General features: G+C 37.7%; 1 protein-coding gene across 8 annotated transcripts in view; it reads right to left on the bottom strand.

Annotated features, from left to right (window-relative positions):
• Positions 1-23,378, bottom strand: part of atxn2 (ataxin 2) — an 81,451-nt gene that overhangs the window by 22,778 nt on the left and 35,295 nt on the right. For 6 of the 8 annotated variants that reach the window (XM_078421581.1, XM_078421585.1, XM_078421578.1 and 3 more), the window contains exons 6-10: positions 16,378-16,392; positions 10,195-10,316; positions 8,037-8,128; positions 6,122-6,319; positions 4,656-4,834 (exon numbers count right to left, since the gene is read on the bottom strand). In XM_078421581.1, coding sequence (XP_078277707.1) covers positions 4,656-4,834; positions 6,122-6,319; positions 8,037-8,128; positions 10,195-10,316; positions 16,378-16,392 — 606 coding nt within the window. Of the gene's footprint in view, positions 1-1,790; positions 1,989-4,655; positions 4,835-6,121; positions 6,320-8,036; positions 8,129-10,194; positions 10,317-16,377; positions 16,393-23,378 lie in introns of all 8 variants that reach the window. The other 2 variants (XM_078421586.1, XM_078421583.1) reach the window with 2 other exon arrangements.

Genomic DNA, 23,378 nt, shown 5'->3' with positions numbered 1-23,378 from the left:
CTGTGCCCATGGAGACTCCATACGATAATTGCTCCACAAGTCAGAAATGTCCACTTTCTACAGTAACCCATATATCACTCTACATACACAAGCTCTAATTCTTTCATTCCATTGAATACACACCCTCTCACTACTCATAATTAAACAAATGGAATATTTATCGCATCATCCAGGCATGGAAATCCTGTAGCACGCTTTAAAAGGCGAGGAGAGCTGAATTGTTAGTTTACATACAATGCTTCAGATCTGGGAAATGGAATAAGCATAAACAGCTCTTTTATAGCTGTCATGGACCTAATTGACCAAATGCCTTCTGAGTTAGAAAATATACACCCCCCCCCCCCCCCCCCCCCATGGTCGAGTTCATACTCTGTTTTGCAAATGGCTGCAGCCGTTAGCTATCTCATTCTATTTTTCTGTGTGAATTAGCAGTGGCTGACTGTCGGAAGGAACATTACATTTTTACTTGGTGTTCACTTACAGCGTGTGCTTTTAGTGCAGTAGAGATCTAGACTAGAAAAGAGGTAATTAAGCCACATTTTGATCCATTGAAAGTGCCCTTGACCAACTCTTGTGGGTTTACATTTTCCTCCTCTACACATACAAGGGAACATGAAACTTAAAAAAATTATTCAAGGGCACATTTTTATGATTTTATTTATTCTCAACAACCTGTTCAGCTCACGGTTTGACAAGTTCACATAGATTTTTATAACAATTGTCAGCTATGGTTACAAATACCTGCAACTTTATATTCCACACGCTGCTCTTCTCCGACACATTTGCAAATTAACCACTTTCAAATGTTCACCATTCAGAATATAACACACCCTTTAAGCACTATTTTCTGGAAAGTGTTTGGTTCCACAAACATTTCCTACATTTACACGTGTCAACTTCAAATAACTAAAAATATGCAGTGAACTTGCCATATAAATAGTTTTGTCAAGTGGAATTAAACGCAAAGTTAGTTTTACACAAAAAGCAGCATGGGGTACAATGGAACGTTTTTGTTCCAAATCAAATAACAGAGATCCTCAAAGAATTACCAAATGGCCAATCTAAGAAAAATACACTCTCTCATATTTTTGTGCACAGCTCACAGTATGTTACATGGGTTCACAAACAATCTCATTAATGTTGTTTCTCCAGTATTTAGCTTTTGTATCAGTCAACATCCTTAAGCCTGTTTAACAAAATAAACAATGCCTAGAGGAATTGAACAAGTTGCACTTTTTAATTCTCTACACTGCAATAACAACATTTCATAATATAACTCTGTATTTTACCAAGAAGAGTACTGTTAAACTTTAATTTAAATGGTTTTGATCCCCAACTCCCCCATATTACTTAAAACAACCATTTGAGTATTTGTGTGTTTCAGTACAGTTTATTTAAAAGTCCATAAATATCATAATTGTTTCATCCCCTTTAATTGGATGAGATTTAAGGTTTGCGTTGAAAGGAACTGTAGATGTTAGTTTATACCGCAGATAGACGCAAAATGCTGGATTAACTCAGCGGGTCAGGCAACATCTCTGGAGAAAAAGGATGGTGACGTTTCGTGAAGGGTCAGTTCTTTTTTTGTGCAATCACATTTAATTAAGCATACACACTCCTCATGCACAATCCACACAACTTTTTATTATTGAAATATAAGTAATGTTCAAAATTATGAGATCAATGAGTTAGATGGATTAAATTTGTATTAAATTTGGATAAAAATATAAACCAATCATAACACAAATAGAAATTAAACAAAGATGAAAAAACAAAACTAACTATGGTACCTTCTGAAGAAATGCGTTTAGGCATAGTAGAACCAAGAGCTGGAGAACCATGAGTGGAGGGGTGAGATGGAGGCCTTGAAGGCCGCGATGGGAGCCTGGTAGGAGAGGCAGCCTGAGGTGGAAGAGAGGTGGAAGCTGATGGGTAGCGAGAAGGTGGGCGAGAGGAAGGAGATGGGCAAGGCGATGGCCAGGGAACACCTGACAGGACAAATGATATGAAGGAAAGTAAAAACTAAGAAAAATTATGATAATACAAGCAACAAAAAAAGATAAATAGAATTTATAAAATAGTATATATGGACGTTTGCATTAAGAAAATATTTCGAACACAATAAAAAAATTAAAAGTATTTCAATATTCTGTGCATGTTGACAAGTAATATGGAGCATTTTGTAAAACCCTGTAGAATAGGATTTTCCAAAAGCAAATATTAGGATCAAGATGCAAATTGAAAGAAATATCAATCCTGCTGTCCATCAAAATCTAATTATGACATGACATTGATCAAAATATGAACTTGCACAAATGCTATAAATTATTGCAATTTTAATTAAATATAGCAATAGAATAGCAAGTTCCTTTTTTTCATTCATTTGAAAATATTTAAGAGTTGTAAATACAGAGAAAGAAAATTCATTTTCAGGGAAGTTTTAGTATATGTGTGTGTTTAAGAAACTTAATGAATCTAAAAAGAATAGAACACCATTCTGAACTGCTGCTGTTCAGCTGGTGAAAGTACTCCCAAACTGCTATTAGGCTAGGAGTTCCAATGTCTAAAAATTGCTACAAAGAAAAAAACTATTTCCAAATCAAGATTGTGCGCTATTTGGATTTTTTAAACGTAGATAGTGATGTTTCAATGTTTTTCTCAATATCGTGGATAGAGGTTATGGTTTTCAAAAGCGAGGTCAATTATACCGATTAGGTTCATTTTGTGGACAACTCGGATTGCAACCTCAATGAGATGCTAACAGAGGGGATAAATGTATACAGTCATGGATCGAGTGTAAATCATGCAACTGCTGTGTCCTGGGGTTGAAATGACGGAGGTTCATTCCTTCACTCAAATGTATTTGGGATGCCAGAAGGTGAATCACTCCTTCTGGGATACCAAACATCTGATCATACCTTGTTGAAAATGTATGTCTAATTGAGTTTCTGGTGAATGATGACATGGGGATGTTAATGAAAGGGAACTGGGCATTGATATTGTCTTACGATACAGTGAAGAATTGCCATAATAGAATTCTTGAAACAAAGCTAACGAAATGATATGCAGAGATAATGACTTCGATTTAAGAAACAAATGTAACAATTACAATATTTATTCACTTCTGCTGGGTATAAAAATATAAGAGAATGTTACCCAGCCATGGCTAATAATCCTGATTCAGTATAACATGATTCAATTGGGAGTTATACTAGATTTCCAGATAAAAGTTCCAAACCTGAAAACTGAAAGCAGTTTAGATTTCAAAGGTCACAGAAATGAATGAGGGGAAATGGTACAAATGCAAACTTGCAGGGGAAAAAAATGTATATATTGTATATAAAAGGGCGGAAAGCCGATGCCTATTCTTTTTTATCCTTCTATCCCTTCAGCTTGCCAAACAAGATTAAATTCTCAACCTGGTGGTTTTCACAAAATTGTAAACCCCCTGTGTTCATTTTTTTAAACATTTTAACAAGAGGGTTAAATTCATACTGCCTCGATCTATGCAGCAGTTTTTTTTCAAGTACAACTAGTTATTACAAATACCAAAAGAGAAGCATGACAAATTCACTGCCATTTCAAAAATCTTTAATCAAACATTTAGATGTCATATGTAAATGTCATGCTTGTTGCCTGCAAAATATCACTGATATTTGCCCAATGAATTCCTGAAAAATCCAAGTGTGATTGAAACTAAATTTTACTCGAGAGAAAAATAACCTATACTTATGATCCAGTTACACAAAATCACAACATTGTTGGCTAGGAAAAGCAAGCTTCTAACTGCCACGTGTGGTGCCACCTGGTCTATCAAGTCACACGCCATTTTGAAGCCCAACACTCCGTGCAGAGGTGGAACGCTAGAAGAGGCAGACGGGGAGCAAACCAAGACTCAAAATACCACTCCCCAAAGAAACAACATGCCTTTAATGACAAAGAAGCATGCAGTCAGAAATCAGATTCCTCAGACGACCTTTTAAGCATGTTGGGCCTGTTAACCCTCAATTTCAAGGCACTGCCACAGATGAAATGATTACTAATCCAAATAGTTGTTAAGGAGGCATATTGCCACAGAAGATCTTATATCCTAATTTATACCAAATCTAAAATTCATTTGTGGTTTATAATTAGAGATGAAGAAGATTTATAGACTAGCTTTATTGAAGGGAAAGAGGGGGCAGGGAAGAATCTACCTATTTCTAAAGAGTATAAAAATTAGGACCCAATTTTGCATAAAATGAATAAAAAATACCTAATAAAAACTACAAATTGCAAACAAACCCACAAATCTGCCTTTTAGGGGATGTTTGTCAATGTGCTGTATGTTAACCATAAAAGGCATTGTTCTGAACCCATTAATGAAAACAAATAAACATTTTTTATTGCGATAATCTATCTTTAAATGTGTACAATTGCCACAACCCAATGACCATGTACCACCAATGTGGTTTTAATGACATAATTTCAATAATACTACAGTATTCAAAATAAAGGACAGATTGGTGAATCAGATGTTAAAGTCCCACTAGTGAACTTTGATACTTTCACTTCTGCAGACTGCTACGGAAATAAAACTTTAGATGGTATTGACCGTACACACAATGAACATATTTATTACCTGCCCTATTCTCCCATTAAACATGAACACTTACCTCCATTCACTACTCTTTGGTCAGTTCCAGAATTGGGACTGTAATCTGATGTATGTGATCCAGCCCGAGAAGGTGGTGGGCCTGAACCAGATTGTCCAATTCTTGGTGAATGTTGTCGTGCACTTCCCCATGACATTCCATCTCTGTTTCTTTGCCCAGGTGGAATGTATTTATTTTCTCTAGGAGGAGGAAGTGGGATGGGTGGAGGAGAGGGTGCAGGGCAGAGAGAAAAGAATACATTTTATTATTGGATTAAATTAACAAATACAATAGCAGCACAAAGCAATCAATTTTACATTTGGGTTACTATCAATGGGGAGCCATTCAGGGATTAAATATCCCCAGCCACCAGTACGACAGATGTGAACAAGAACAAAGGTTTGTACAACACAAGAGCAATGCATTCTAACCCCATATTCACACATACATCTTTACAACAAGGATTAATAAAGAACAATCAAGCTTCTGAATGGTTACTCTTCTCAAACCTAACCAAAATGAAACTTACAATATTGCATTAGCAACAAAGGATGCACCAAACAGTGTGACAGAATTGCAAGATGCTTGTAACACTTGTGGTGTCGGTGATGTCCATGACAAATGCAACTGCTAATTCATTAGTTACAAACAATTGCATTCTGTATAGAAAGTAATAATAATATTTCTTACCCATTGATCTCCCAGTATTAAAGCAAATGGGGAAGTGAAATGATTTATAAAAGGTGGGTAGGTATTCAATGAAATAAATTATGAGTAGCAACCAGAAAGTACAAAATCATAGGATAGCATTTATCTTTAATAGCACTACCTAAAGTGGTTCCTTTTGGAGCCACCTCTCATATTTCTAAACTCTGCTATCCTGGATAACTCTTTTTCCCAACACTAAATTTCCTAAAATGATTTTTTAAAAAGCTCAGTAACAGAAATACAATATCACAATGACTGCTAAAACTAATAATCCATCTAATACTTTAGCCCCATTCATTCTTCCAACCACGTAGTATTTGATTAAAATATTTGAACGCAGTATTTGAAAGTTGGATAAAACACTGTGACCCAACAATCCGATAATCAAATACACTTTGCCTGAAAATTCACCCGCAATTAATTTTGCATTAATATGTCCAGAACTTCATTCGCCTAGCTCAGGAAAGAGGCTTTACATATGCATTCCAAGCATAGATAAAAAGCATCAAATCTTGAATGAGAGAATAAACCAATCTCCAGCTTGCCATCTCATACAAAGGCCATAGTGCTAATGACGCAGTCCTCAAGAATAGCACAGGAGCGATTCCCAGCACAATTCTACATCTTCCCCTCAATCAACAAAAAACAAAAAGCAATTTGAAATTACACACACACACACACACTCAAAGAAATGTATCTGCCATTCTTACTAATTTTTTCCAAACTTTTACAACTTAGGTAGTTCAAATATAGGTATTTCAACCCAAAACCGTTAATACCTGGAGATAACACCATGGCTCTCGCGCTCATTGGGAGATCTTTGTACAGCTGTATATTTCTCCTCTTCTGTCCTTTCATCATTTTCTAATGCAGCTCTTGCCTTATATTGAGCACTTGATTCAATTTCTTCAGCAAGTTGAGCTGCTCTTGCTTCCCGTCGTAAAAACTCTTCAGAGTTATCCCTTTCCAAAGCTACCCTGTAAGAAATGATAGGGGGGATATTAGAGGAAATAAAGCCATGTAAAATCAAAGACCAAATCAAGGTGAATAAAACAAAGGGAAAAAAAATACATTCCTCAGATATAGCAGTTCGCAAGTGCTCAGAGCAGAATTAGGCCATTTGGCCCTTCAAGTCTACTCCACCATTCAATCGTTGCTGATCTATCTTCCCCTCTCAACCCGGTTCTCCAGCCATCTCCCCATAACCACTAACACCCTTCCCAACCTGGCCCTTCAAGGTGACTTCATAATTCGGTATGATCATAACTCATCTACCTCAGACCTCGACTCCTTAGCACCAGTTCCCCAGTCTTCAATCTACAATCTCTCAAAAATTTGACCTCCATATTAAATACTTCTAAGCTAGCCTCCACATATCTCTGGAATAGAGAATTCCAAAGATTCACTGCCGGAACAAATTTTGCCATTTTAAAAGACCAAGACCTTATCTTGAAAAATGTCTGCTTATTTGAGTCTCTCTCACTAGTGCAAACATCTCAGCATCGACCCTGTCATACCTCCTCAGAATCTACCATGTTCATGTTATAGTAGAATTAGGACATTCGGCCCATCGAGTCTACTCTGCCATTCAATCATGTCTGATCTCTGCTTTCTAATCCCATTTTCCTGCCTTCTCCCCATAATCCTCGATACCCATTCTAATCAAGAAATTGTCTATCTCTGCCATAAAAATATCCACTGACTTGGCCTTCACAGCTCTCTGTGGCAATGAGTTCCACAGATTAACCACCCTCTGACTAAAGAAGTTCCTCCTCACCTCCTTTCTAAAAGAGCACCCTTTAATTCTGAGGCTATGAACTCTGGTCCTTGACTCTTCCACCATTGGAAACATCCTTTCTACATCCACTCTATCTATGCATTTCATCATTCTGTAAGTTTTAATGAGGTCCCCCCTCAGCCGTCTAAACTCCAGCAAGTACAGGCCCAGAGCTGTTAAAAGCTCATCATATGTTAACCCACTTATTCCTGGAATCATTCTTATAAACCTCCTCTGGACCCTCTCCAGAGCCAGCACATTCTTCCTCAGATATGGGGCCCAAATTTGCTCACATATTTCACCCCTCATTCTTCTACACTCCAAGCAATTCAAATCCTATTTATTTGGTCTGGAGGATCTCCTTTGTACTGCTTCTCATGCTATATTTTTCTATGGTAAGAGGATTGAAACTGTGCATAGTACTCCAAATGTGGCATTACCAACGCTTTGTATGACTAACAAAACAACCTCATTTCTAAACTCCAACCTTCTTGCCAATATGGTATCTTTCCCTCGACACCCTTGCCTGCTAACTTTTTTCCAATTCATACACGAACATGGCTCTCTCTGTACTTCATACATTCAAATGTATAATTTCTTTATATTTAGATGATAATCTGCCTTTTGAAATTAATTCATATGGCAGATTCAATTTATTATTCATTTTAGTTGAAACATCCCTGTACTAGACAGAACAGGCACCATATTTTTTGAAAACAAAAGTGCAGAGCAAATAAGGACACAGCTTTTAAAAGGACTCCACAGCCACCAATAAACAATATAGATTTACTGTCAATTTTCTCCACAGTATGATCCACGTCAAATTTTCAATTTAATAATAAACAATTTGGCTACAATTTGGCCTTTAAGTACATTACAGCCCAGAAAAGTATTTGATTAGTGAAATGTATACTTACGTATACGAAGACAAACTACTGTCATAGGTTGATCTTACTCCATAGGTTTCTTCATTAAATCTAAACATGTCATTGGGGTCCCAACCATTAGACTGAGGACAGAAATGAAAGGATTTATATAAAACCTTCAACAGAGATACCAATTAGAGATCTTTAAAAAAACAAAACAAGTATTAACTGAATGTTAAATGATAACTAAATAATCTGCCCATTCATTAAGACAAAAATAAACTGCAAATCACAAAGTGCTGGAGAAGCTCAGCAGGTCAGGATGCATCTGGAGGGAATGGACAGACGATTCGTGTTGAGACCCTTCTTCAGACTGATGATATTTGAACTTTTACGTTAATCTTTTGAACATGTCAATTGTAATATATGTAAAGCATTTGATAATTCGGAGCAGGTTAGGCCACAGTGCTCTTCTTCATTTGTAGTCCTGCCCTTCAATTCGGCGCCAATTCCCACAAGAGCACCCGATTCTGGCTATAAGCTACATTCTGATCTGCAACCCTTTCCAATCTAACTCCAAACACTAACTTCCAACCATAACACACGACTCATTCTGACAACTTCACAATCTCCACCCTCCCAATCCCAGAAGACCGCCAAATTTTAGTTTAGTCTAGAGATAATAGCATGGAAACAGGCCCTTTGGCCCACCGAGTCCATGCCGACTAGTAATCACCCATACACTAGTTCTTTCCTGTACACAGAGGTATAATTTTACAGAAGCCAATTAACCTACGAACCTGCACGCCTTTGGAATGTGGGAGGAAACCAAAGCACCCGGAGAAAACCCACGCAGACACAGGGGGAACCTACCGACTCCAAGTCTGACTGCCAAACATTTCCTTTCCTCCAAAACTCTATGCACTTTCCTTCATGTCCACTGCAATAGTGCAGCACATACAGAAAATACATCAGGGCCAATCAAAAACACCCCAGCGATGTACAAGACCCACACTACACACAAGAGAATGAAGTCCTATTCCGATTCATATAATGGCAGTAAATTCCCTGGACCCACCAGCATAAATTTGATCAATCTTGAATAATGAGACTGAAAACTATAATGTAATAACCCATGGAAAGTAATTGTAAATTTTGTCCATACATTTACAGTATTTTCTCATTGTTTATCTATCTGTAAATTTTCCTCAGAGCTATAATCCCCAATCCTGATGGACTGCCTAGGAGGAAATGAGACTGTCTGCAATCAGCATTCTCAGTTAAGCTAACCATGGAAAAAGATATGGGAAAACGGGACATAAATTGCTGGAGTAACTCAGTGGGTCAGGCAGCATCTCTGAAAACGTGGATGTGACGTTTCGGGTCGGGACTCTTCTTCATCATGAAGATCCCAAACTAAAATGTCACCTATCCACGTTCCCCAGAGATGCTGCCAGGCCCGCTGAGTTACTCGAGCACTGTGTCCTTTTTTGTTAATCAGCATCTGCAGTTCCTTGTTTCTATTAAAATATATGAAAACATGTGGCGGGGGGGGGGCGGGATGGAATAATTGACAGTCAATCAACTTTCTCTGTATTCACAGAACTCTATGATATTTAAATATAAATGATACTGCAGACAATAAAGGGAGACATTTTACGACAGTGATACCTTGATTTGCCCAGGAAATAATATTTGTGGCGCCACAAATAGGAATACATCAGAAAATGTTTTGAATTCAAATGGCTAACATTCTGTTGGTTTAGACTTTTAAGAATTGGCTCAAATAAATCTTGTGAAGAGGACAATGGAATTTATTTTTATGGAAATTATCCTAAAGAACCAAAATTCAGATAAGCAACACTCTTTCACACTACATTTCCCTATCCAAAATTAAAACATCTGACTACTCTTCACTCCATGTGGTACCCTAAAACAGATGCAATAGATTTTACATGGCTCTACGAAACAAATCAAGTCATACAATGACTGTGGAGGAGATACAGGCAAGGCTGCATACTCACTGACTCTCACTACTTCCAGAAGTAGAGAATAATACAAATAAACTGGATGCTTGATTTTTAGAACATATCTTGGTTTTTCGAGAGAAAAAATAGGTACAATGTGTACCAAATAGCATAATTTAAATTTTATGTTGGCTACTTCTGTGCAATCTTCACCCAATAAGGTTAAATATATAAATATTTACCACATCTGATTCCAGAGCTTCCAAATCTTCATTGGTACTATCACCACCATCCCATGGTTCGAGATCTTTATCTTTGTGCTCACCATTCAGTCTGGAGCCAATGGCAGCATCAGTAAACGCATCTGAAATTGCAATTAAATTACTTTTAAAAATTAAAATAGATGTTAAGCTATGGTATGAAATACTTTCAAGTGCTAATTGCAAATATTTATGGAATCATCCAAAGGTGAGCTTTAATATAATATATACAAAGGTAATTAAGTTTTATTACTAGGAATCATTTCATGCATTATACATTCCGTTGGGGCATAGTGTGTACATAAAAATGCCAATTACAAATTTGCAGACTAAATGTATAAACAAAGTACTTGTTACCACTATAATCACCGATTATAGTGATTTGTTCCATTTCAATAATTATAGACGTGTTAAGACAAAATTACACTTAATTAAAATTATATAAAATTAAATTTAAGACATGTTAAAATATGTTAAGACAAAAGCAAGTTTATAATCCATAATAAAATCACAATGAGCAGATGATAATTGTCATTTACATTTTCTTCTGTAAAGGCAAGACCATTTGAAAAATGGATTAACAGATGTTGTGGAAACACCCCACTAAATAGTAACATATTTAAAAATGGAAAGATGCAGATTTGAACTTTCAAGTTCCCAATCTGAGCTGTGCCAAGAAAAGTTCTGGGCTGAAATCAAGGCAGCCCAAGGAGGAAAAAGTGGGAGAAATCATTGGTGTAATTATGTGCCTCTTAGATGTTACTAAAAGGTTGGAAGAAAAGTGAAACCAGTTGACAACCGTAAAAATCAAAAGCACACAGCATGGAAACACCCTGACTCGTCCAAACCAATCATTGGACTTCCTTCCATGTTAATCCCATCATCTAGTACTTGATCCATTGCCCTTCATGCCTAAACGCTTCAAATGCTCATCTGGAGAGGACTTAAATGCTGCTAGCAATTCAGTTTCAACTGTTTTCTCCGGCAGCATATTCCAGTGAAGGCGGTCTTCCTCATATTCACCTCTAAACCTCTTCCTCCTTACCCCACACATGTCCTCTAGAATAGTCTTGCCTCTGATACAGGGAAATGTTTCCTGCAGTCTTCACTATCTGTACTCAATTTTATATACCGCAATAATACCCCATATTAACCTCCCCTACTTCAAGGAGATCCGACGTAGCTTGTCCATTCTCTCCGAATAACCAAATTGCCCTACTCCATGCAACATCCTGGTAAATCTCCTTTGCACCCTCCCTAACAATGTCACGTTTCCTAAACCTTGGTGACCAATGCTCCAGCTGAGGGCATCCCAAGCTTTTATAAAGTTGGAACATAACCTGTCAACTTCTGCATTCAACGCCAGTATCCCAAATACTTTCATAATCACATTATCTACAAGTAATACCACTTTCTGCATTCCCAATTTAAAAAGATCTATGGATGTATTCCAAGATCTCTCTGTTGCTCAATACTCCTCAAGACATGACCATTCTTGTAATATGTTCTAGCCCCATTATGCTCCCCATTCTTCAGTGCCAATGTGGAACCTACAACCACATTGGGGGAACAAAATAGAAGGAATACTCCCTCCATTGGAAAATAAATGCTCTCATACAGAAGTAGTAAGACAATCCTAAATTTCACCGAAGAGATAAACAATAAACAATCAGATCAGTGATCAAGATCTTACATGCAAATAATTATTAATCAGATAGTTGAAACCGAACGCATGAAAGCTTGTATTGCAAGGACATAAACGTAGTAGGTCACTTGGCTCTTTGCCTGCTATACAATGCAAGTTTATTATCATATGCACGAGTACGGAGAAGTACAGAGTAAATTATCAATAAAATCGAGGCTGATTTTTTTTATCTTCATTACTTTCCTGTACCAAATTCATAACCTTTAATTCACTTAATTGAGTAATTTGTCTATTCCCAATATTCTGAGCAACCTTCAGTCTAAGGGGTAGAGAATTCCAAAGTTTCTAGAAGAAAAAACCCTAAACTCTGCCTTGAATGAGCACTCTTATTTTCAGACTGTAACTCCTTGTTCTCAAAACATCAGCCACATGAAACATTATCCTTGAGCTCATAATAATTTGTGAATCATGTTGCTGCTGACTCGATCCCTTCAGTTCTGAAGATCATACCACCTGTCATGTCCAGGGATTATCTTTTTCTGTACTGAATTAGTTTCACTAAATTTCTCTTCTCTAGAATACAAAAATGCACACTCCCATTTCCTGACGGCATTCCATAACCGATTCAGATGAAATGCAAGAGCAACCCTTGGTGGCCTTTATAAAAGCAGGAAAGCATTTGACCTGTATTTTAAAACTGCTGAGATGGAAACCATGAATGAAAAAATATAAAAAATATAGGCAATGCTCAGTTTATCACGGCAAAGTGCAAACCTGATGCAGTCAGTAATTAAAGTCCAAATATTGAGTACAGTAGGTCTGTCATAATGTGGTAGTTGCGTTCCTAAGAAACATCACATTATAGAAAATTACACGATAAAAACAATTGTGTCAAAGAGAAATGTGGGGGGGGGGGGGGAAGCTTGAGTGTTTCAGATTCATAAGAGTTATTTTCCTGTAGGACTTTCAAAAATAAAGGTAGTTTTTAATAGTTAAGGTTTCTGTTATTGCAAGCTAAAAATATTAAAGGCATTGTTTAATGGAGTATCATTGCACAGGTATCAATAGAAACCACTGCTCATCAATTTGCAAAGTCCTTACCTGGTGAAACAAGCAGCTGTGTTCTTAAGAGAAAATGTTGCATGATTACTGCTGTAAGCACACACACTTCTAAGTGATTCTCTAGTTCTCTGGAGCAGCAGTGGCATAGCGATAGAGTTGCTGCCTTATAGCACCAGTGAGCCAGATTCGATCCCGACTATGGATGCTGTCTGTACGGAGTTTGTACGTTCTCCGTGACCACATGGGTCTTTTTCTGGGTGCTCCAGTTTCCTCCCACATTCCAAAGTCATGCAGGTTAATTGGCTTTGGTAAATAGTCCCAAGTGTGTAGAATAAAACTAGTGTATGGGTGATTGCTGGTCGTCGCAGACTCGGTGTGCCGAGGGCCTGTTTCCACACTGAATCTCTAAACTAAATCAAAACTAACTTGGATAGACACAAAATGCTGGAGTAACTCAGCGGGACAGGCTGCATCTCTGGACAGAAGGAATGGGTGATGTTTCGGGTCGAGACCCTTCCTCAGGCTAGAGTCAGGGGAAAGGGAATTGACACAGATGGTGAAAGAGAGATATAGAACAAATGAATGAGATATGCAAAAAAAGTAAAGATGATAAAGAAAACAGGCTATTGTTAGCTGTTTATTAGGTGAGAACGAGAAGCTGGTGCGACCTGGGTGGGGGAGGGATGCAGGGGTTACTTGAAGTTACAGAATTTGGTCCACATAATATAGTGTTTCCTAATTTATCAATCAAAAGAAATCAGAGGTGTAAGAGGTAGGACAATTTGGATTGAGGCTTGTTTGGATTTACTCTGAACAAGGGAACTTGATATCTGTCATGCTGTAAACAAAGCAGTAAATCCATTAACTATTTCAGAATAGTGCCATGAACCAATACTGGAATAACTGCCTCAGTACTTAGAAGAGGCTTAAATTTCATTCAACTGAATATTGGACAATTCTAAATTTCAGACTCTTTGGTTTTCAAAACATACTATCAGTAGGTCTCCTGATAGGGTTGCCAACTGTCCCGTATTAGCAGGGACATCCCGTATTTTGAGCTAAATTGGTTTGTCCCGTACGGGACTACCCTTGTCCCGTATTAGTAGGGTTGCCAACTTCCTCACTCGCAAATAAGGGTTAAAGGGTGACCTCTGGAAAAGGAATGGGTGACATTTCGGGTCTGAAGAGGAGTCTCGACCCGAAATGTCACCCATTCCTTCTCTCCAGAGATGCTGCCTGACCCGCTGAGTTACTCCAGCATTTTGTGTCTACTTTCGATTTAAACCAGCATCTGCAGGTTTTTTTCTCCCTCCAGACTTAGACTGTCCGGAGCTAAAATGTGGGGGGAAAATCAGGTTACCAGTAAATAAGTGGGGGGGGGGGATGTGATATTGGGGTTGTTCTAAGGCCAGAATGGACATAATGGCCAAATGGTCTCCTATGTCATGATAGATGTAGTAACAATGATAATAAGGAAATTAAAACACCAGAATTTGCAGAGAAAAGCAATCGGTAGCTGTCTAATTATTAGAAAGCAATGAGCTGCTTTTTAAATAAGAAATCAGAACGTGTGCCATTTTGCAAAAGCAGCCAAATATCAATGAGCCAATAATTCACTGTCAATTCTGAGGGGCTATTATTTTAGTTATTTTCATTAGTCGAATATATTCTCTTCCACTGCATATATTCTACTAATGCACCAATTCAGATTCAAAATAGTATAGCAGCATATTGTCCTTATACAATAAGCACATAATGCTTTACTAAATCTGCTAGGGCATAACAAATCATTTGGTTTGGTTAATTTTTTTTCAATTTGCTAAATGGTGATCGTCAGGAAGTGTTATTTAAGCAGTTAGTTTCACTACAACACTTTTTTCACAAAATACAGAATATAATCAAAATACCATAGGTGCTTTCCTTGCCTCAATATTTAGTATCCTTACAGCACAGGTCGAGTCATCAATCCTACAACAGCTCTTTGCGAGCAATCTAGCCTGTCTCATTCCCAAACTCTTTCCCCCATAATCTGCAAATGTTTTCTCTCAAATATAAAAGTTTGATCTGTCCATTAAAATTGCAAGTTAAAATTTGCATACATTAGAAAAATAAAAGCAAGTTCTGCAAATAATTCTCACATACAAGCAAATGCAATTAATTTATCAATACACAGCAACAATGAACCCAAGGTTCACCATGGACATGGAAATGGGCAACACAAGAAATTGTGTAAAGTACATGAGGTGACATTCACACTTCAATTTTATTCAATTTGGCCAAGTCAATGGATTTTTTCAGGTCGATTGACAAATTTTTGATTTGTAAGGGTGTCAGGGGTTATGGGTCAAAGGCAGGAGAATGTGGTTGAGAGGGAAAGATAGATCAACCATGATTGAATGGCAGAGTAGATGGGTCGAATGCCCTTATTCTGCTCCTAAAACCTATGAAATTGTAGAAGTGCACTAAGATAATTTCATAGCAATGAAATTGTTGCAAGAATGCAACTCTTATGGAGTCTCAACACAGATTTATTTCCTTTGGAATAAGCTGAAAATCAGTACTTACAAACAAAGTAAAAACTTAAAATATTGTACACAATTTCCTTATAAAACAAAAGCCCTTTAGAAACATAGCAAACCCTGTGAAGTGAAATGTAGAACCAGTGAAGAAGTCCTTTTTAGTTGTATAAACCAGAAATTCTCCATTCATTTACAGCAATTTGTAGTGTGCTTGGTATTTGGAAAGCATATCCTACTCAAAAGTATAATTTTTAAATTACATACTATGCCACAAAGAAACTAATTTAGAGATTTCTTAGAATGAAAATGATGCTTCTGTTCTCTTGCCAAATTTAACACTTACCAGGGAATGAAACAATCTTTCTTGAATTTGAACATAATTTGACAACGGTTAAGCCTTACTATGACTTATTCATCCTACTCTCATTTTAGAGGTACAATGCTGGTTCAAGATTTTTTTTAAATCATGCTGATTCATTGGCTAGAAATAACTGAGTTTATCGAACTCACAAATTGAATTCAATCACAAAAAGCTTTTTAAAATACAAGCTATATTATCATGTTACCATCATCTAATTGTGCAAAGATTATGATCTTCACCTGCAAAATTGATTAAGTCAATGCATACAGGTATTCATAGAAGACTGCTCTATTTTTCAGCTATATTCAGAGTTCAAGATAGCTTTGCACCATTTGCTGAAGTAAAAAAAGGCACATACAAGTCAAGAGTAGAAGTCAAGTGAAATTTTCATGGAGCAACTAATGATTCTTTTTTCACTGGTTTAAGGGTCACGGATTGAACATGCAATGTTTTCTAAGATTTACTGCCACTATAAAGCAGTTTATAAGCAGATGTTAAGCTCAGAATCAGTTTGATAACAAAAAAGGGAGAGCGTTAACATATGCACACATTATAAAACAAAAAGTAAACAGAATTACCTGTTTCAGATGGAACTATAGAGATCAGAAAGAGAAGGTGGAAAAAAGAAACAATATCAGTAAACCAAATATGTATTAAGGATCAAGATGATCAATCAGCTATCGGGTTTAACAAACAGCAACATTTGCTTGTTAAAAAACACTGTGGTGTACTTATTGACTTATTGTGGGAAATGACCATGCATGGAACATTTTTTAAATTATTATTTTACAATCTCTTTTACAGCAGTTAACACAGCGCTAGAAAACAGAGCATCTACTTCTTGATAGTCTTCTCAGTGAAGCAAATATCGGATGGGGAGGAAGTTTCTAATTGAGCAAGGAACAAAAAAGCCTGTAGGTAGACAAATGCAGGAGCACATCAAGATTCCAACACATTGTCTGCATACGTGATGGATTAGCTATTTTTGCTTGAAATAATCCAAAGTCTATCACGTTAATTCGCAACAATAGGTTTTCTAGATTAAAAAAAAAAAAATTAAAGCCATCACTTTATGAATGCTATCCTCCATACTTGGTCTAACCAGTTTCATGATGCAGTAGCATATTTCCACTCAGACCTAGGTGCTCACACAAACATTGGCCTGGATATTGCTGGCAAATTCCCAGAGTTCTGAACAGAACCACCAGCTTATGTGACAATCAAGTCCAAGACTTCTGCAGAGAAATGTGGAAGTTTCTAACTTGCTCTGAAAACAGGTGAAGTTCCAGAAGACTTACAGCCAGGGTGGCTAATGTTGTACCCATTATTTATAATGGGCAGCAATGAAACAAAGCATAGAACTACAGGTCAGTGGGTCTTGGTGCATAAATTACTGGAGGGAATTCTGTGGGACAGGATCTAACAGCATTTGGATAGACAAGGACAGATTAGGGATAGTCGACATGGATTTGTGTACGGGAAATTGTGCCACAAATCTGTTAAGACTTTTTTTTAACAGGTAATCAAGAGGATTGATTACATCCCGCATGGTAAACTAGTCTGAAAGTTCAGATTACATAGAATCTAGGGACTAGATAACTGGATACATAATTGGCTTGATGGTAGGAAGCAGATTACACTAAAGGCCAAGGAATGGCAAATGACCTTCAATTTAGATAGGTGCGAGGTGTTGCATTTAGGAAAGTCAAACCAGGGTAGGACTTTCAAAGTGAACAGTAGGTCCCTGAGGAATGTTGTAGTAGAGAGGGACCTAGGAGTACAAGTAGATATTTATCTGAAAAGATGCGTTCAACTGGAAAGAGTGCAAAGAGGTTTTACGGGAATGCTGCCAGGACTTGAAGGCCCAAGCTGTAGAGAGAGGTTGGACAGGCGAGGATCTTAGGATCGAGAAGTGTAGGAGATGACATAGATACGGTGAAAATAAACTGTCTTTTACCTGGGGAAGAGGAATCAAAAACCGGTGGGGGTAGGTTTATTTTGAGAGGGAAAAGATTTAAAAGGGACGTGAAGGGCAACTTCTTCACACAGAGGGTGGTGTGAGCTCAGAGAAAGTGGCTGTGGCAGCTTAAAATAACAACATTTATAAGGTACATCAACGGGAAAGGTTTACTGGCCCAATGTGGACCAATGAGACTAGATGGGCATGTTGGTCTGCAAGGACGCTGAGCCAAAAGCGCTTGTTACCGTGCTGTATTACTACGAGTATAATAGACATGCAAGGGCACTGCCACAATAGGTCCAAGATTTAATTATACTTTGCTTCTTCAATCAATCTTCCTTCCATCATAGTTATTCAGCGTATTGTTCAGCTAGATTAATATTTCCACAGTTTATATCTGCTTAGCGTATATCTGTAAGCACATCCAGGTTAATATCCAGGCTTGAGCTGTTAACTAACTAGAATTTATGCCACACAAGTACCAGAAAATAACCACTTCCAAAGGGAGAGAAAATATGCACATTTGACCTCAACAGCAATTCCACTGTCAAACTTCCACCATAAGTATCATGAAAGAATAAGTTCTATTTTCTTAGATGGAGAGAATCAAAGCATGGAAACAGGCCCTTCAGCCCAACTCGTCCATGCCAACCAAGATGCCCCATCTACGGTAGTCCCATTTACCTGCATTTGACCCATATCCCTCCAACCTTTCCTGTTCATTACCTGTCTAAATGTCTTTGAAATGCTGTTATTGTACTTGCCTCAACTACTTCCTCTAACAACTCATTCCATTTACACACCATTCTCTTCGTAAAAACATTGCCTCTCAGTTTCCTATTTCCCCTCATCCTAAAGCAATGCCCTCTAGTTCTTGATTCTCCTGGGGGAAAAAAGACAGTGCATTTACTCAATCCCTTATACAGATGCTCCCCGACTTACGATACTTCGACTTTGCGATGGTGCAAACGGCAGCAACCCGTAGCGAACCTCAGCTCACATGATCAGATGTATTATATGTATTTCGACTTACGATATTTTCGGTTTACAATGGGTTTCTCGGAACGTAACCCCATCGTAAGCTGAGGAGCACCTATAACAATCTCTTGTAACTTTCCTGCCACAGATGTTAAGTTTACTGGTTTATAATTTCCAGAATTTTCTTTGCGGCTCTTTTTAGATAGAGACACAACGTTAACTACTCTACAGTCTCCTGGCACCGTACTATTCTAACAATGATTCATATATTGTAGCCAAGACTCCTGCAATTTATTTTCTGGCCTCCCAAGGTCTTTGGATATATCTGATCAGGCCCAGGAAAGTTATCTACCTTCAGACGTCTCCGCAAATGTTGCACCTCCTTGACTAATGTGGACTGTCCTCAAAACATCTCCAGGAATTCTCCCAAGTTCCCTTGTCTTCATTATTTTCTCCACAGCCAAAACAGAATTGAGGACCATGCCCATCTCCTGTGGCTCTGTACATGGATGACCACTTTGGTTTCTGAAGGACCCTATTCTCTCTCTACTTACCCTCACATACATAAAATCTATTTGGATTCTCCTTAATCTGCCAGAGATATCTCATGTCTCCATTTTGCCCTTCTGATTTCCTTCTCTTCAAACCCCCATACTCCTCTGGAGATACACTTGATTCCAGCTACCTATACCTGACCCAGCCTCCTTTTTCCTGATCAGAGACAAATTGTTCTCATCATCCAGGGCTCCTTGCTCCCAGCTGCCTTGCCCCTCATTCTAACAGGGACAGCATACCTTGAATTATCACTTACAATTTTAAAAGCCTCCCATTTTCTGGGCATCGCTTTGCTCGCAAGCAACCTACTCCAAACAACTTTTGCAAGTTCCTGTCTAATACCAAAGTTGGCTTTGCCACAAGTTAGAACTTTAACTTATGGACCAGCCCTGTCCTTATCCATAATTATTTGAAAGCTAATAGAACTGTGGTCGCTGGTCCCAAAAGACTTGCCCACTGACCAGTCAATTGGCCTGTCTAATCCCATAAAAGTAGGGAACCAGCTTTGCCCACTCCCTTATAGGGCACCCTACATATGTTGTTGCAATATTCAGATAGCTCAACACCGAACAGAACATGTCTGGTGGAATGGCACCAGGTCTTCCTACACATACTGCCACTACATCAATAGAGATTTATGGTTGAGGTCCACCTAAGGATGCACTTCAGAAATTCATCAAGGTTCTATCAGCAACACTACATAAGCTATATTGCATTCTTTCCCATCAAACCAATTTCAGCATGAATTTGTGGAATAAAATGTTTCAAGTTTACCAAAAAAAATTGCAAAATACAATCAATCTAATTGGCTTTCAAAAACACAATGGGAGGATATTAAAAAATCATTTATATTATTTAACCTGTATTTATTTAACACCCAAACTCAAAATGCACTTTGCAAACCTGTTCCGAATACCAGATCAACAAAAAGGCTTGGATGAGACTTGATATCTACACACTGTATTTGAATGCAGTTAAAGAATCTTTTTGTAGCAGGAGCATTGTCTTCTGATTAAGTTCCGAATTATCAAAACTAACCAACTTTATCATTTTTGCAATGTAGTAATTAAAAAACCCTAACTTTCAACTGCATAACTAACCACTACAGATCACAAATAACTAGATTTGATGTACACTGACGAATAGGGAGATTCTGTTCCTGTGGATTAATTCTCCTGAACAATAATTCAGCCACATATCCAAGATCAAATAGTTTTTGAAATTAAAAAAGTGAAGCATACAAGTAAACTACTGTTTTAAAGAAAGGTCTTATTTAAGAGCTGATACTTTCACAGAAAGAGCTTTGATCAAAATAAATAATTCATTCTGAGCTGTTCATTTTGCTTACTAATTAGGTTAATCTAAACCTCAAGAACGTTTTAGCCTATCAGGATTACATGAGAATATCTGAACTATAAACATTTACAGGATATGACAATCATTTGTGCACTTTTATTAAAGTGTGGTCTAAATGCATTCAAACAATGTTTTGGCAGCAGTCATATATCTGAAGGCCAAATATTTATAAGCGTACCTATACTACACTACATTCCACTACAATGCATACAATAGATACATAATTAATATAAAATTGCAACTATTATTAAAAACACATTCCTTTTTAAAATGATTTGTTAGATACCGTGTCACTATATTACAGATAGTTGAGTGGCTGTCACATCAAAATAGTGACAGCGAGATATAATATACACAAGCATTTCTATTTGATGACTTGAAGCTGTGAACATGACTTCATTTGTTCAGCGCTGATGCACATTGTTGTTGAAAACTTATTTCTTTAACAGAGACCTCAATTAGTCTAAATTATTCGCAACAGACATGCCCCTGAAAACAATTTTGTTAGTCTTTGAATTTTACAATTCTTTGCCAGTTACTGTTGTTTCAAGACAAGGCATTCGTCAGCTTGTGTTAAATAACCACCGCCTTTATGGAATCAATATGGAAACAATTGATGAGGTTCATCAATGGACTATACATGGTCAAACCGCAGAACAGGGTGACCAGTGGAATGGGAGAAACTTTACTGGCTTCAGATGAAGCCATATGGAAGTCCAGGGAGTCAGAAACAAATCAGAGTGCGCCAACTAGCATCTTAAGACTTTTTAATGTATCCCAATTCCAATAAAAGTCATCTGTTTTTATCTCCAGAGATATTGCCCACGAATGTTAAGCATCGCTAACATTGTGTTTTTTTAATCCCCGAAAAATTTACATCTTTTTCCAATAAAACCAATGTGATCTTTAATGCAAATCGGCCTCTGCCTAAATGCCTCATCCAAACAACAGCATCACTAATAGTGCACAGAAATCACTGCCCAAATTCTGCACTCAAGTCTTTGGAGCCAAGTATGAACCCATAACTCTTCAACTGAATGAGAGAGCAGCAACACTGAATCAATAAAATAAATATTAAGGGGGATAAACTTGAACTATTGAAGATAAAGTGAACAAGGACTAATATTTCATCGAGAAATGACCCTGAACTATCAAGGGACTTAAATCTCTGATAAAAACATCTGTCTGAATGACAAATCATTCTTGCTTTCCACATTCAGTACATAGACTTCTCTCAATCTGTCGCAAATGCAATTTCTAAGCATAAAATCTCTGGAGCTATCACATTCCAGCTGTACATCTAAAAGTGCATCTGGCAAGATCCTATATGGAGGTTAGCAAAATGCAGTTCCAGTAATTTGATAAAAGGAGAGAACATTAGAGGGGGAAAATAAAATGAGACCAACTACAACTTACAACTATATAGCACTTGTAACGTAAAAATCATTTCAAGCTAATACAGAGGAGCAATATCAAACCAAAAACCCCACAAAGTCACATAGGACGATCAGAAGGATAGCTTTTAAGAAACATCTTAAAAGGATGGGAAGGCAGAGAGATGGAGAACAATCCCAGAACTTTGGGTCGTGGTAGCAATCATGCTCTTCCACGTTGGGAAGAGAACAGGGCCAGAATTGGAGGGCTCGAGGGGATGTAGAACTGAAGATAATGATCAGAGACAAGAAAATGGAGGGATAGGAAAAGAAAGAAAAAATGACGTTAATGTATGTCACTGAAGATGGGGCAATAAGTGTAGGGCAAATAATGCAGTGCTTTGCATGAACACGTTTATAAATGGTAAAACAAATCAGGCATTGATTATGCAAAATTATAAAAGCATGGACAACAGTTGTGATGCGACGCAGGTCATGTGTTTATATGAAGTGGCCGCAGAAAGTTCAACTCGGGATTCAATTTGACACCAACTCCCAAAATGACTGAATCTACTCCAGGTAGTCCACAGTAAGTCAATGGCCAAGAATCAACACTTATGATAAGGACAGAAAATTGTTCAGTAATATAGTTGGAGGCAATTTTGGCACTGGTTATCAGGCAAAATGCCCAACAATTTAGAGTTCAAGGCAGGTGTTAGTTTAGTTTATTGTCACGTGTACCAAGGTACAATGAAAAGCTTTTGTGTGCTAACCAGTCAGCGGAAAGACTATACATGATTACAATCAAGCTGTCCACAGTGTACAGATACATGATAAAGGAAATAAAAGAGTGGAGTGATTGCAAATCCACTTCTTGGACCAGCAAGCAGAGAGTCGCCTGGCTTGGGCGCCATCTTGGGAGGGAGTCTGGAGACATGGCTGGTGGGTGAGAGATAGATATTGGTGTTGGTGAGATGAAACTGAGGGTTATCAGTATCCAAGAGAAAAAATAATATGCGTTTTCAGGTAAGATTATTAAGGGGCAGCCTGCAGATGAAAAAAAAAGAAGAGATCCTTGTGAGATACCAGAGGCACAGGCACAAAACAATTCAAAACCATTGATAATGGCGGTCAATTAGATAGGCGGGAATGGAACCAGAGTACATTGGAGGCACAATGAACTGCAGATGCTAGAACCTTGAGCAAAATAAAAATGCTTGAAGTCAACAGGCAAGCAGCATCTGTGGAAGGAAATGGACAGACGGTGTTTCAGGTCAAGACCCTTCTTCAGACTGATGGGGGGCGGGAAGGAAAGAGATGGGGTAGGTGTTTTTTTAACTCAAAATATTCCTACCCA

This window comes from Rhinoraja longicauda, chromosome 25 (genome assembly GCF_053455715.1).
Source record: "Rhinoraja longicauda isolate Sanriku21f chromosome 25, sRhiLon1.1, whole genome shotgun sequence".
Taxonomy (NCBI): Eukaryota; Metazoa; Chordata; class Chondrichthyes; order Rajiformes; family Arhynchobatidae; genus Rhinoraja; species Rhinoraja longicauda.
This window is presented reverse-complemented; position numbering and strand designations above follow the sequence as displayed.